We start from the raw sequence: 13,441 nt of genomic DNA, 5'->3' as shown, positions 1-13,441 counted from the left end.
TTCCATGATTTATTTTCCCATTCTCCTACGGATCACAATTTTCCACTATTACAAGCATTGTTCTAAAACACTGTACTGTTGTTTGAGACCCTGTACGAGTATCCTTGTACAGCCTTTTCGTGCAATGTTTCAGCGTTACTCTGAGGTAGATACCAGGAAGCGGAAATGCTGGGTCATAAATCCAATTTTTAAAACGTGAATCAAGCAGCGGGCAAATGGCAAATTTCTATACCTCCCTTTAAATTTTGCGGTGAATTTAAAACTGCCTTTAAAAAAAAAAAAAAGTAAATCAGAGACTGGGCACTCTCGCGCCCCTACTCCGTTTGCGTACCGGGAATCCAGGCGGTTTCTCACAGAATCTGGGCCGGGAGCGTGGAGCTCGGAGCCGCGCGACCGCGTGGGCCCAGGCCGCGCCGGGTGCAGCCTTCCGCGCCCGCTGGGAGGTGCGAGGGCCCGTTGACCTACTACCCTCCGGGCACGCGCCCTAGCCCCGCCTCCCTGCCGCTTTCATTGAGAAACCCCTTAGCGATCACGTGAAAGAGGCATGCCGGCTTCGTGACGTCACGCAGAGCGGACCAATGGGAGCTTCTGTTTATGTCGGGGGGGGGAGGTTGTCGGAATATTCACGCCCCCACCGCCGCCGCGCTGCCCCCGCAGCGCCGGTGGTGAGCGCCCAGCTAGAGCGGGAGGCGGCGTGACTGCAGCGCCGCGGGAGGGCCGCGCTGGTCGCCTTCTGCAGCCGCGTCTCCGTCAGCTCCCGATCGCCGTCACTGGGGCGCCGCGCGGCTCCAGTGCGGGACGGAAGCTGCGGGCGGCTAGATCCGCGTCCCGCCTCAGCGCCGGGAGGACATGCGGGAGAGAGAATGAGCCAGAGGGACACGCTGGTGCATCTGTTTGCCGGAGGGTACGTCCCAGGCGGGCTGGGGCAGAGACTTGGGCAAGATGGGTGAAGGGGCTTCAGCCCCGGGGGCTGAGAGGGCGAGGCCCGGGTGGGGACCGGTGACGGTGGATTGGGGGTGCGGCCCGGGCGGGAAGTGATGAGGGACTGGGCCTGGGGGAGCCAAGGGGGCTGAGGCCCCGGCGAAGAGGGCTGGGAGGAAGAAGCTGGGTGGGAAGTCAGGCTTTGGACCCGCGGAGCCTGAGCGAGGCCTAGGGAGTGGCTGGCAGGGCTGGGGTCCACGCAGGCCCAGGCCCCGTGCCGCGGCCTAGCGGGCAGCGAGGAGGCGGGGAGGAGCGTAGCTGCAGGCCTCACGCAGGTTGCTGGGCCGGGGAGATGTTGGGGGAGCGGGAAGTGCGGAGGCCGAGGACAAAATGGGCGCCGGGCCTCCTCCTTCCCTCCGTGGGGCTCAGGCTGCGGGGCCGCCTCACGTCGCTCACGCCCCACCTCGGACCTCGGGCAGCTGATTTCCGGGCCCTGCTCGGCCGCGGTGGGTCGTCATGGGGCTTCCGGCACCAGCCCCGAAGGTTTTGAGGTTCTTCCGCACGCAACAGCTGTAGGTTTCAAGCTCTTGGAAAATTTCCTTCCCGAGCTTTCCCAGCTTGCGAGCTACGGTGCAAAGCCGCGGTACCTTTGGGATCAGATTCTTTCCCTGAAAACCAGCCCTGTAGCACACCCGCGGCTTTTCGTTTGCTTAAAGGAGAAAGTGGGGGGAGGGAGAGGTCAAATGCTTTGGCAACAGTTACTGTGTGTGTAAGATTCGGACTAAACCTAAAGTCTTAGTTCCCTGCTTGCCAGCTTGAGTGCTACAGAGCTTTTGTTCAGCCAATTTATTCTCCTTTTTAGGTTCTTTCCAAATTATTTGGAGAACCGTAGCAATTTTAAGTTTAGGAGTTCTTATCTGTAGAATCCTAAAGAGTCATCGAAAATGGCTGCGGTGAATTATACTGAGGCTCTTTTTTTGCTTTTATGACCATATAAAGTCGCATTCTCTTAAGGCATACAATTTTTTTTAAAATAGACTAGTTTAAGAATGTTAAAGTAATACACGCGGTTCTACTCGCAGTGTCTTAATTTGAGTTATACGTATGAACTCTTATTGCCAGTGATGACAGTAGTTTTCTTGGGTTGGCACATTCATTCAACAAACATTTATTGTACACCAATTATAGACCAGCCACTGTTCTGGCATTTAAAAAAATACTTTTAATTTGTGAGACTCAATTTAGACTGAGTTTGCTTTCCGTATTTCTGATACGTTGCCAGTGATATTGGCAAATTAAATCATTTTTTAAAAAATTATTAGCCATCTAGATGCTCCTGTAAAGATGTCTTTTATGCAAATAATTGGATTCCCTCCTGTAGTTAGATCACAAGGTAATTCCTAAAAGTGTGGACACCACACATCTACTCCTGGCCACTATTTTAATTGCTACTCGTAGCCACTATTTTATTTGAGTGAAAAATGGACAAACTCTTTGATATTAGTTGCTTCACCTATAAAATGAGGAAACTGTACTATATGATCTCTAAGGCCCTATCTAGGTCCTAACATTTACTCTGCATTCGAGAGTCAAATACCAAGTTTTATTAAAAATGAGGTACATTTATTTGAAATGTTACCTTGATTGCACTACCCAGTTTGGATTGGGGTTATCAGCCACTTTGTTACTATTAATACATGTAAAGTCTCTTATGGTTAGCTTTTTCTTTAAAAACAAGAATAGGAAATTTTTGTAGCATCTAAACACAAATAGATTTAGGAGCCCCCCCTACCTCCCTCAACCCCCCCCCCAAAAAGAACCTAGCATGTGCAGGTTATTTGGAGTATTAAATGAGGTACTTGTATGTATGGCCTGATACAAGATAGGTGCTCAGCCTTATGAATTCCCTTCCTTTGCATTTCTTCTTGATTGTATTTTTATATATGGTTGTGTAAGTCATTTCAATAAAACTTGGCTTATCTTTTTTAGAGAAACATTAGAACTAGGAAGGGTGGTAAAGATCATCTGGTTTAGCCCCTTCAAAAAATGGAAAAATACCAAGGTGTAAAAAATCGACTTACCCAAGGTCAAACAGCTTTTCAGACACGTAAAGTGAGAGGTAAACAATCACTAAAGACTCTTCTGGCTCTATATTATATAAAATCAATGCTGTAAAATATTTTGGAAGTCTGTATGCTGAACATTGTAGAAATACAAATTGGGTTGTGTTGGTAATACTGTTCTTAACTGAAGACATCTAATATATCTCAGAATTTTGTATTTAGGCAGTCATTTTTAGGATGTTCTTCATAGAAAACTAGATTTCATTTTTTTTTATCATTATAGAATTATGTAAATTAGGAGTTAGGAAACTTTTTTGTTACTTTAATAATAACCAGATAGAGAAAAGGAGAGAGATCTTTATATTAGTCACTGTGCAAGAACCAAGTAACTTTTCACAGTGACATTGAATCTTCGACAAAATTGTCTTAAAATGGAGCCTTTGAATTGTTTTCCTGATGATTATAATAATTGTGTTTATTCAAATATGTGTTTATCAGGATCTCAGATTTCTAAAATAGCCTTGTAGCTGTATTATTAAATCAGGAAAATTTGAAACAGACCAGCACTGTACCTTGGGTCTGGGTGACATACTCACATGCATAACTCGTGCTTTCTTTAACATACCCTTTGGTCCCATTTTGTTTTTGCCAGGGTTAATATTCAGAGTTTATAAGGTCATTGGTTAGGTTGATTGAATTATGGAAGCTACTCATTGCAGTCTGCAAAAAGGATGTAAGTAAGATTTAATTTTAGTTGTACTTTTAATTACACTATATGTTTGTATATGAAGATATAAGCAATATGTTTTAAAATTCTTTGATAGATCTACATCATTTAGTGTGCTGGCTGCATTTGTCCACCAAGAGGCAGTTTGCTTTTTTTCTATTTGAGAGGCAGATTGTCTCAATGGGAGAAATAAACCTTCAGCCTTTAAGTGGATGAATTTTTTCCTATGTAGCTCCTGTGACAGCTTAATACATACAGTGAGTGATTTCAGATTATCTAAGGAATTGTTTATTTTTTATGTCCTGGAATTAATCAGCCCATTTATTATTTATTATTTATTAATTCAGTAAGAAATTCACATTTGGGTGTCAGTTATGTTGAAATGTCATAATATCTGTTATATTACCTGTTTCCTTGTAAGATCAGGGCAGAATACTTTAAAGTATAATTAATGTGATTTATCTACACTTTACTTTGTCTATATTTTCATAATTTTTACAACCTTTTCCTTCTTTTTTTTCCCCTCATAAAAAATGCATTCTTTCATTCTTACTAACAGATTGTAAGACTAAGGGAAATTGCTTATCCTGATGTGAAATATTCTCAAAAAAACTTGCTTTCCTGGAAGGGGATTGGTATAGTATAGCATTGTGGGTCGGGGACCCCTGGAAGTTCCCAAGACCCTTTTGGGGTGATCTAAAATGTTAAAGCTGTTTGTGTAAAAATGCTAAGACATCATTTGCCTTTGCACTGTGTTGACATTCAGACCGATTGTGCAAAAGCAGTGATGGGTGGAGCTGCTCGTGCCTTAACACGCATTGGGGCAGTAGCATCAAACCTTGCTAGTCGTCTTTGGCACTTGAAATGTGAAAAACCAGTTTTGCTTAAGAATGTTCTTGAAGCAGTAAAAATTAATTTTATTAAATCTTGACTCTTGAGTACACATCTTTCATTTCATGTTCTGCCTGGCAGAATGAGAAATAAGAATAAAGTACTCCTGCTTCCCAGGGTGGTTCTGCAGTTGTTTCAGCCTCAGGCCAGACCAGCCTCATTATTCACAGGAGCCACTCTTGAAAGAACGATTGATAGACATACTGTGGCTATTCAGACTGGAATATTAGGCAGACATTTTCTCAAAAAAATGAAAGCAGTGGGCCTGATGCTTCAAGGAAAACCACTGATAGCATTTGTTACCTTCTGATAAAATATGAGTTTTCAAGCAAAAGTTAGAATTTTTGCAATCTTGGATTGACAGGAAATGTAATTTTTTAAATATTGTATAGTAAAATGTGTTAATATTTGGAAGCCCTATATAACCCAGTGAAACAATATTTTTCAAATGACCAGTGCATGATGTTATAGTGTCATGCATGGGTAAAAAGATTCAGAATATAAAATGAAGCAATGGGTTTTAATGCAGCAGTATGAAAAGTTTATTGATACAGTTCAGATTCCATATTGCAGCTAACTTTAAGAACCAGCACATATCCAGTTTTAGTATAATAATGAAAAATATCCACAATTATCTGGAAAGTAGATTATGTTATTAATTGAAAGGTTTCAGTGCCATAGTCGGCAGGGTGTGTGGGGAGTAGTGGAACAGGATAAAGGTGAATAGTGGGAATGCATTGTCGTTCCAAGTAGGGGAATGGTGGGGTCTTACTGAGAAGGTGACTTTTGAACAAAGACCCAGAGAGGAGAGAATTAACTGTTCAGAGGGAAAAAGCAGTGAAAAGACCCTAGGGTAGGAGCCACAGTAATGAGGCAAGTATAGCCAAAGTAGTAGAGCCTTGTTAGGCTTTTTAAAGACTCTGGCTTTTTTTCTGAAATGAGAGGAGTCATTGCAGGAGTTTTAAAGGCTAACTCTGGTCACTGTGTTTAGAAAAGACTGTACACAGGCAAGGCCAGAAGTAGGGAAATGATTCGGCAGTTGGCGTAATCAAAATGAGAGGTAAGCATCCGTCAGAGAAGGTTGTAATATATTGGATGTAGAGTGTGAAGGGAAAAAAAGTCAGAAATAACTCCAAGTATTTAGTTTAGGCACCTGGAGGGAAGGAATTGCTTGCTGTTAACTGGGATGGACAGGGTTGCCAATGGAATAGGGTTGGAGTGGAGGAAGATCAGTATGGGGTTCCATTTAAGATGTGAGAAGTTTGAGAAGTAGAGAGGTCAAAAAGCCAGTTTGTGTAGATGGATGGATATATTAGGTGAGTCCAGGAAAGAGGTCTGGACTAGAGATATACATTCAGTAGTTCGTGGAACATCGATGGTTCCATGAGCCTAGATGAGATCCCTAAGGGAGTGAATATAGAGCAGAAGAGAGGACCAAAGACTGACCTCTGAAAACTTCAACAAAAGGGATCAGAAGAGGAGGAACCAGCAAAGTAGACTTAGAAAAAGTGACCCAGAAAATGTGTTCTGAAAGTCAAGTGAAGAAGCATATGTACAGTATTTAAGAAGGAATGGGTGATCAGTTATCATATGTTACTGTCTGTTAAGACATGATCTGAGAGCTGTCAATGATTAAGTTTAAGAATTGGAGACCTTTGGTGACCTTGATTAGCAATTTGCAATGCAGAGCAGGGAGTAAAAGTCTGATTGGAGTGGGAGAGAAATTAGAGACAGTAAATGAAGGGAATTTAAAGATTTGCTGCAAAGAGAGAGCAGTAGTTTGAGGGGGAGATGTTTATTTTTATTAAACCTACCACATACCCTCAGTATATTTTGTTTCTATGGTGAATTTTAGTCCTCAGAGTCTGATATCATTGTTTTCCCTTACAGTAGAGACTGTACAGCTACATCTTGTGCTGTGTGATAATGGCTTCCTTCTATGTTTCCATGTTTATCAAGTTGTTGGCTAATGGTTTTTTTTTCCCAATATTATTAGTGTTTTGAGTTTGCTTTAGCCTTTTGAATAAGCCTAGCTTGTTAATTTTTTTTCCTGCGTGAGAAACACTACATATACTCCCCAAAATACCATTATTTTCAGCCACTTTTAAACCTAACTTTTCATAAGTTAATCTTCCAATTATGTAGAATATGTCCTTCATTCTTCAAGGACTTATATTGTCTCTTGCCTAAACACTAAAGCTTCAGAGAAAATAACTCTACAAATATATTACCAGAGAGCCAATTTTTAGTAAGACTTCCAAGTGATTTTTGTAGCATTTCAGAGACAGGCTACATGTTTTGCGATTAAAAGACTCCATGGCTAACATTTTAATGAATCTCTTCCTTAGTGGTATTTCTCAATTTGACTAATGCCCTAATTAGGAAATTACAGTGGAGTGTTACCTGTAGCAGAAAAATGACAAAATACTTTAACATATTCACTTTGCTTTAGACACCTTAACACTGCAAATGTCTGACATAATAGGTTTGCTTAATGTTAGCAGAAATACATTTCTAAAGTACCTATTTTATATATCTGTATACCCACTTACATACACATATCAATATTGTGGACCCAGTCAGAATAGATTAAATTACCTTGCCTACTGAAAACAAGTTTCCTGATTTGTACATGCTCAAAAGGTTAAAATCAAAGGTAGTCTAACAACCACAGTCTTAGACTCAGAATCCCAGTTGTTTATCATGATCCACCCTTTCCTTAGCAAAAACCTGGCATAGATTCCTCCATAGGTTGGTTAATAAAAGTCCTTTATAGCCAGGGGATCTGAATATAGTGGTTCAGGCTTTTGGGGCTCTCTTGCTGGTGGGGTTTTGTGTCTGCATGGACCTAAGGATTTATGACTCTTGGCATCATGGCTGAAACTGATCTGCTAGCTATTCATATTTACTTAGTGAATAAATTTTTTCCCCTTCCCTATCCTCCCCCAACCCCCAACCACCCCACCCCCCACCCGCCTTCTGATTCATGTGTTGCTGCAACTTGGGTGTGGGAGAGTATTTTGGGGCCCTCAGAGGCTTTCCTGTTTCTTGTAAGACCTGTTTGCAAAGATTTTTTTTGTTTAGTTTTGTTTTTTTAAGCCAGTTTTTTGGTTACGTTGTGTGTAGCTTCAGGAAAGAAGGAAGGATGGAAGGAAGGAAGGAAGGAAGGAAGGAAGGAAGGAAGGAAGGAAGGAAGGAAGGAAGGAAGGAAAATCTCCATTCTAAGCAGCTTTTAGCCACTGCTTACTCAAGGGATCCGTAGGCCCTTAAGTAGTTAGAACCTGTGGAATGTCAGAATTTTTATCCTCACTATATATAATAACAAGGGGAAGCAACATCTGAAAGTTCTCAGACATTTACACTTACAAAATACCATAAGCTAAAAGTGTGTCTACACTGCAGTAAATTCACAGGTGACTTGATTACTTACTGTATAGTTTGGCAAACATCATGAAAATAGAATAGTTTTAAATGTCTTATAAAGGTGTTTAGTGATAACCATTTTAAACAATTCTTAAACATTCTCTAAAATCAATACATAGTTATGTTACCTGATTCTTACCAAGCAATCTTGGCCTCATATCTTTAAATGACATTTGCCTATAAAACTTTAAAATAAGCGTTGATCCAAGTAGTTTTACTAAGAATATATAGCAGAGGCGTTCTAACCTGGATATACCAAGGATATAGTGACATTTTAAAAATTTTATATTCATAATCTTAGAAACTGTTTCCTTTCTAGATTTTTGATGTTACAGAATAACAAATTTATATGCTCTTCAGCTACCAAACTTGGCTGTTCTCTCCTTAGAATTCTTTGCTAATCAAAGCATTTAAAGCAAATGACTGAGCAACTTTAAATTGTAACTTTTTTATTTTAATACTAAAGCATCCAATTTAGTACTTTTATTAGTAGCAAACTACATTGGTGACATCTTGTGGTTGATCTTAACCCATTGTCCTCCTCACTGGATCAGGAGGGCTTAGGACCAGTTAGAAGGCAAGAAAGAAAATGAGGGCCTGCTTTAAGGCACTTGCAGTGGGAATATTGAGGAGACATTCTTTGCTTTACTTCCATCTTGAGTACTTGGTGCCCTTAATCATTAGGCCTCTAAGGGGTTCTGCAGGGTACTTCTCTTTGGAATTTACCTTTGCAAGCCTTTCTTCCTCTTTGCCGAGACAGTTACCCTTCCCATTTGTTTCATTGCACATGGAGAGAAAAGAGATCAATGTAGTTAACTCTGTTTCACAACTAGATATTTTAAATGTTTATTGACAGCAATAGTTTTTGTTCTCTGCATAAATTCTAATGATTCCAGTGTACATAATAATTACTTCAGTATGACTTAAGATAAAAGTAGCATGAGAAACACTGGAGTGTCACTCCTGTACCACATACCTATTGCATTTTATAATGTAAAACTGCTTCAGGACAGCCTAAATGCTTGTTGTGTACACCCACTTACACCACTCCCCAGTTTGATACAGTTTAGATCATCATTATGTATTTTACTTGTTGAGATGGTTTTTTAGGAATCACAATGTATATCTTGTCTGTAGTCTGGCCATAAAGTATTTGTAATAGTTCTGTTACAAAATTTTAGTTGCTATTATCAGTAATAGATGCTGACAACTTTAGTAGCTAATACTTACTAAGTACATTCTATGTGTCATACCACAAAATAACTTTACATGAGTTATATCATACCATCTTTACAACAAGCCTGTAAGGCCTAGGTGTTGTTTTTTCCCTGCTGGGTTGGTTGGTTGGTTTCTCTGTGTCACATGTTTATTCTCTTGAAATCAGGAATGACTGGGTAGGACATAGGTAGTCATTCTTATTATGTGCTAACTTGGCTTTTTTTTTTTTTTTAATTATGGAAGTAATTTATGTTCATTGTGAAAACCAAGAGTATATTCTTTAGGTTTTACAGAATATAAGATCAAAACAAATATGCATGTTTATTACAGATTTGGGGCCTATTGGGTTTTATGCTCAATAAGTTTACAAAGTAAATATATTAAACAGCTTAAAAAATAAAAGCTAGGCAAATCCAAATTAAAGTATGATTTGCTATAATAAATCACTACGATAGTGTGAATACTGTGTAGTTTACCACCCAGGCTCTCTTTAGCTCTGCAGTGTATACTGCAGTGTATACTGTGGTGATTCACATCTCTTACCACTTGGCCTCAATTAACATAAATAAACTGTGACTTCTGTTTAAGATTGTCCTTGGGCCTTATATGTAATTAGATTTTAAGCCTATTTCATAGATGTTTAAAAATATTGGTTTCTTGTTTGTTGAGTGTAGAGGTCTTTCTTGGATCTAGTTAATTTTTTCTCAAATCTCTTAGCCCTACCATGTATCTAATTGATGTTTGATTTGTGAAAATACAATGGTTTTGATCTTTTGGGGGGGGGATTAAATTCTTTAAATTTCATATTTAAAACTCTAAGTGGAATTTTTTTGAAATCTTAATTTTATTATAATTAAAAAATCACATATAATTGTATTTGACCCCAGCTAGTTTGTATATTAGCATTTCCTACTAATTTTCACATATTTGGGTTTTTTTTTTCATCAGATTTATTAAGGTATAATTATGTGCAGTAAAATTCGCTCTTTGTTAAGGGTATACAGTTAGAGCTGTTCAGCAAGTTTTGGCAAAAGTGTAAGGTGCTGTAACCTCTACAGACATACCTCTGGAGATAACCTGCAGGTTCAGTTCCAGGCCACTGCAATAAAATGAATACCACAGTAAAGTGAATCCTGTGAGTTTTTAGCTTCCCAGTGCATATAAAAGTTATGTTTATACTAAACTGTTGTCTATTGTGCAATAGCATTATGTCTTTAAAAAAATTTATATGCCTTAATTAAAAAATACAGTTGACCCTTGAACATGGGTTTGAAATGTGTGGGTTCACTTATATGCACTTTTTTTTTTTTTTTCAGTAGATATATACTACAAAACAACATGATCCATGATTGATTGAATGCAGACCCACAGATACGGGAGGGATTTTTGATTGTTCAGAGGGTTGGCACCCCTAAACCCCACATTACTCAAGGGTCAACTCAGAAGTGCTACCCATCATCTGACAACACAAGTTTGCTGTAAGCCTTCAATTTGTGAAAAACAAAATATTTGCAAAGCACAATAAAGCGAAGCACAATAAAAGGTGATGTGCCTATATTATAATCAAAATATAGATCACTTCTGTTATCCCAAGGATTCTCCATGCCCTTTGCAGTCAGTCCCAGCTCCACTACCTCTTAGTAATTAACTGATCTCATTTCTGTTCTAGTTTTGCCTCTTTTAGAGTGTCATAAAAATGAAAATGTTATAAAATGAAAGTCTTTTGTGCCTGGCTTTTTTCAGTTAGCATAATGCTTTTGAGATTCATCCAGGTTGTTCTTTTTATTACAGAGCAATAATCCATTGTTTGGCTGTACCACAGTTTGTCTGTCCTTCATCTGTTGATGGACATTTCGGTTGTTTCCAGTCTTGGGCTACTAAGAGTAAAGCTGCTATAAACTTTCATGGACAAGTCTTTGTGTAGACATGTACGGGCACACCATGTTTTATTGTGCTTTGCATTGTTGTGCTTCAGAGATAATGTGTTTTGTTTTTTGGGTTTTTTTACAAATTGAAAGTTTGTGGCAACCATGTGTTGAGCTAGTCTATCAGTACCATTTTTTCAGCAGCAATTTTTAATTGATATGTATGTTTTTTAGACTTTGTGCTATTGCACACTTAATATACTACAGTCTACTATAAACATAACTTTTATATACACTGAAAAACAAAAATCATGTGACACACAATATACTACAGTATACTGTAAACATAACTATTATATACACTGAAAAACAAAAAAAATCATGTGACTCACTCTATGGTATTCTGTATACTCTATGGTATTCACTGTATTGGGGTGCTCTTGAACTGAACCTACAATATCCCTGAGGTATGCCTGTATTTGTTGATTTTTCCCAGGTTAGCACCTTAGAAATGGGATTTCAGGGTTGAATGGCAGTAGTATTTAACCTTCTAAGAAATACCAGACTTTTTTTTTTTTCTTTCGAACTCTGTGCTTTTTTTTTTTTTCCAAATGTACCATTTTGCATTCTCACCAGCAACGTCTGAGGTTTGTAGTTGCTCTTTATCAACATGTGTTGTTAATCTTTTTCATTTTAGCCATTAGTAAATGTGCAGTGGTACCTCAATGTAGTTTTAATTTGCATTCTTCTGTTGACAGATGATTTTGAAATTTTTTTCTGTGTTTATTTGCATCCGTATATCTTTGGTGAAGTATCTGTTCAAGTCTAGTTTGAGTAGTTTTTTTTTTTTTAGTTTAATTCTCTACATAAGCACTTTATAAGATACGTGTTTTGCAAATATTTTCTCTCAGACTGTGGCTCGTCTTTTCATTTTATTAACAGTTTCTTCCAAAGAGTGGGCGATTTTAATTTTGATGAAGTCGTTTATCAATGTTTTCCTTTTATGATTCATGCTTTTTCTCTTTTGTTGTTGTTGTTGTTCATCTAAGAAATTTGTGCCTAATCTAAAGTCAGAAACATTTTTCTCCAAGTATTTTCTCTTCTAAAAGTTCTATAGTTTTCATGTTTTACATTTAGGTCTCCATTTTGAGTTAATTTTTTAAATATGGTTTGAGGTAAGAATCAAGTTTTATTTAGATATAGGTGTTCTCTTTTTAATTTGTTGTATTAATTAATATTTCACTCTTACTGCATAGTTTGTTTCAATTTTATTTTCTTGATGGCGTGTACTGTTACATTAATATGAAATATTCTTATTTAATGATTTCTTGTCCTAACTTTTATTTGGAGTGATATTGTTGTTATATGCCTGCTTTCCTTTTATTATATATATTTTTATACATACTTTTTTTTGTTGGGGGGAGGGTTAGGGGAGGTTATTAAATTTATTTACTTATTTATTTTTAAGTGGAGGTACTGAGGATTGAACCCAGGACCTCCTGCATGCTAAGCATGCATTCTACCACTGAGCTATAACTTCCTCCCATATATACTTTTTTTCAGTTCTAGAGGTGTAACTGTTTTGTATTTTTCTGTTGGTGGGCTGTTTTTCTTCCTTTCATGCCTGTTTTGGAGGTCTGGATTACTTCTGACTCAGTCTGCTTTGCTCGTTCACTGCAGTAAGAGCTCTTCTGAGTGATTTTCCTCTAGTTAGAAAGCAGTTTTCAGGGCTTCCTGGGGTAGCTTTTAATGCTCTTAAGAGAAAATTATTTCCCATTCTTGCATTTAAAAACTTACTCACCCTTTCTCATATGTCTTTTGAAAGCTTAAATAATATCATTTAAGAGCTTTTATTTTGTTGTTTTCGTGATTGATCCTTGTATTTAAATTGGGTTCTTCTAACTCAGCCTACCTACTTTGCACAAATTTCCACATGTGGGCCTGAGAGATTCAGATTTTGAGACTCAAATGCCGTATTTATTTGTAAGTGAAACACTTCTGGGTATTTGGATATTTAAAATATGAGACATGTATGAATATCCATTCGTGATTTATTTCTTGTTCTCAAGATCATTTCTTAAGTTTTAAAAGATAGGTTTGGAGTTTGAGAGATAGGATATACCTCAAATAATGATCTAGGTTTCAACAAAGCCGTAAGTAATATCTGGGCAGGGAGTACCAAATAGACCCTTAAAATAGTATTTAAGCTGTGTTGTCTTACACCAGTAAATTTTAGAGTCAACACACACAATTTGGAGTCTTTAGCTAATTATTCTTGCTAGATAGATATTTAGCTACTGAAAGTGTTTTGCATACAGTCAAATAAGTAAAAC

The 13,441-nt window shown here is 38.2% G+C and overlaps 1 protein-coding gene and 1 long non-coding RNA gene across 3 annotated transcripts in view; one reads left to right on the top strand and one right to left on the bottom strand.

The window, feature by feature from the left end:
• Positions 1 to 507, bottom strand: part of LOC141578666 (uncharacterized) — a 164,116-nt gene extending 163,609 nt beyond the window's left edge. The window contains exon 1 of the long non-coding RNA XR_012509256.1: positions 332 to 507. This is a non-coding gene — a long non-coding RNA (uncharacterized LOC141578666). The remainder of the gene's footprint in view (positions 1 to 331) is intronic.
• Positions 508 to 657: 150 nt separating this feature from the next.
• Positions 658 to 13,441, top strand: part of SLC25A36 (solute carrier family 25 member 36) — a 35,469-nt gene continuing 22,685 nt past the window's right edge. Inside the window, exon 1 of one of the 2 annotated variants that reach the window (XM_010952277.3) lies at positions 658 to 904. In XM_010952277.3, coding sequence (XP_010950579.1) covers positions 864 to 904 — 41 coding nt within the window. In that variant the 5' untranslated portion in view covers positions 658 to 863. Of the gene's footprint in view, positions 905 to 1,422; positions 1,494 to 13,441 lie in introns of those variants that run through there. The other variant, XM_045514720.2, reaches the window with a different exon arrangement.

This window comes from Camelus bactrianus, chromosome 1 (assembly GCF_048773025.1).
Source record: "Camelus bactrianus isolate YW-2024 breed Bactrian camel chromosome 1, ASM4877302v1, whole genome shotgun sequence".
NCBI lineage: Eukaryota > Metazoa > Chordata > Mammalia > Artiodactyla > Camelidae > Camelus > Camelus bactrianus.
The sequence above is the reverse complement of the archived record's forward strand: the minus strand, read 5'-3'. Positions and strand labels throughout refer to the sequence as shown.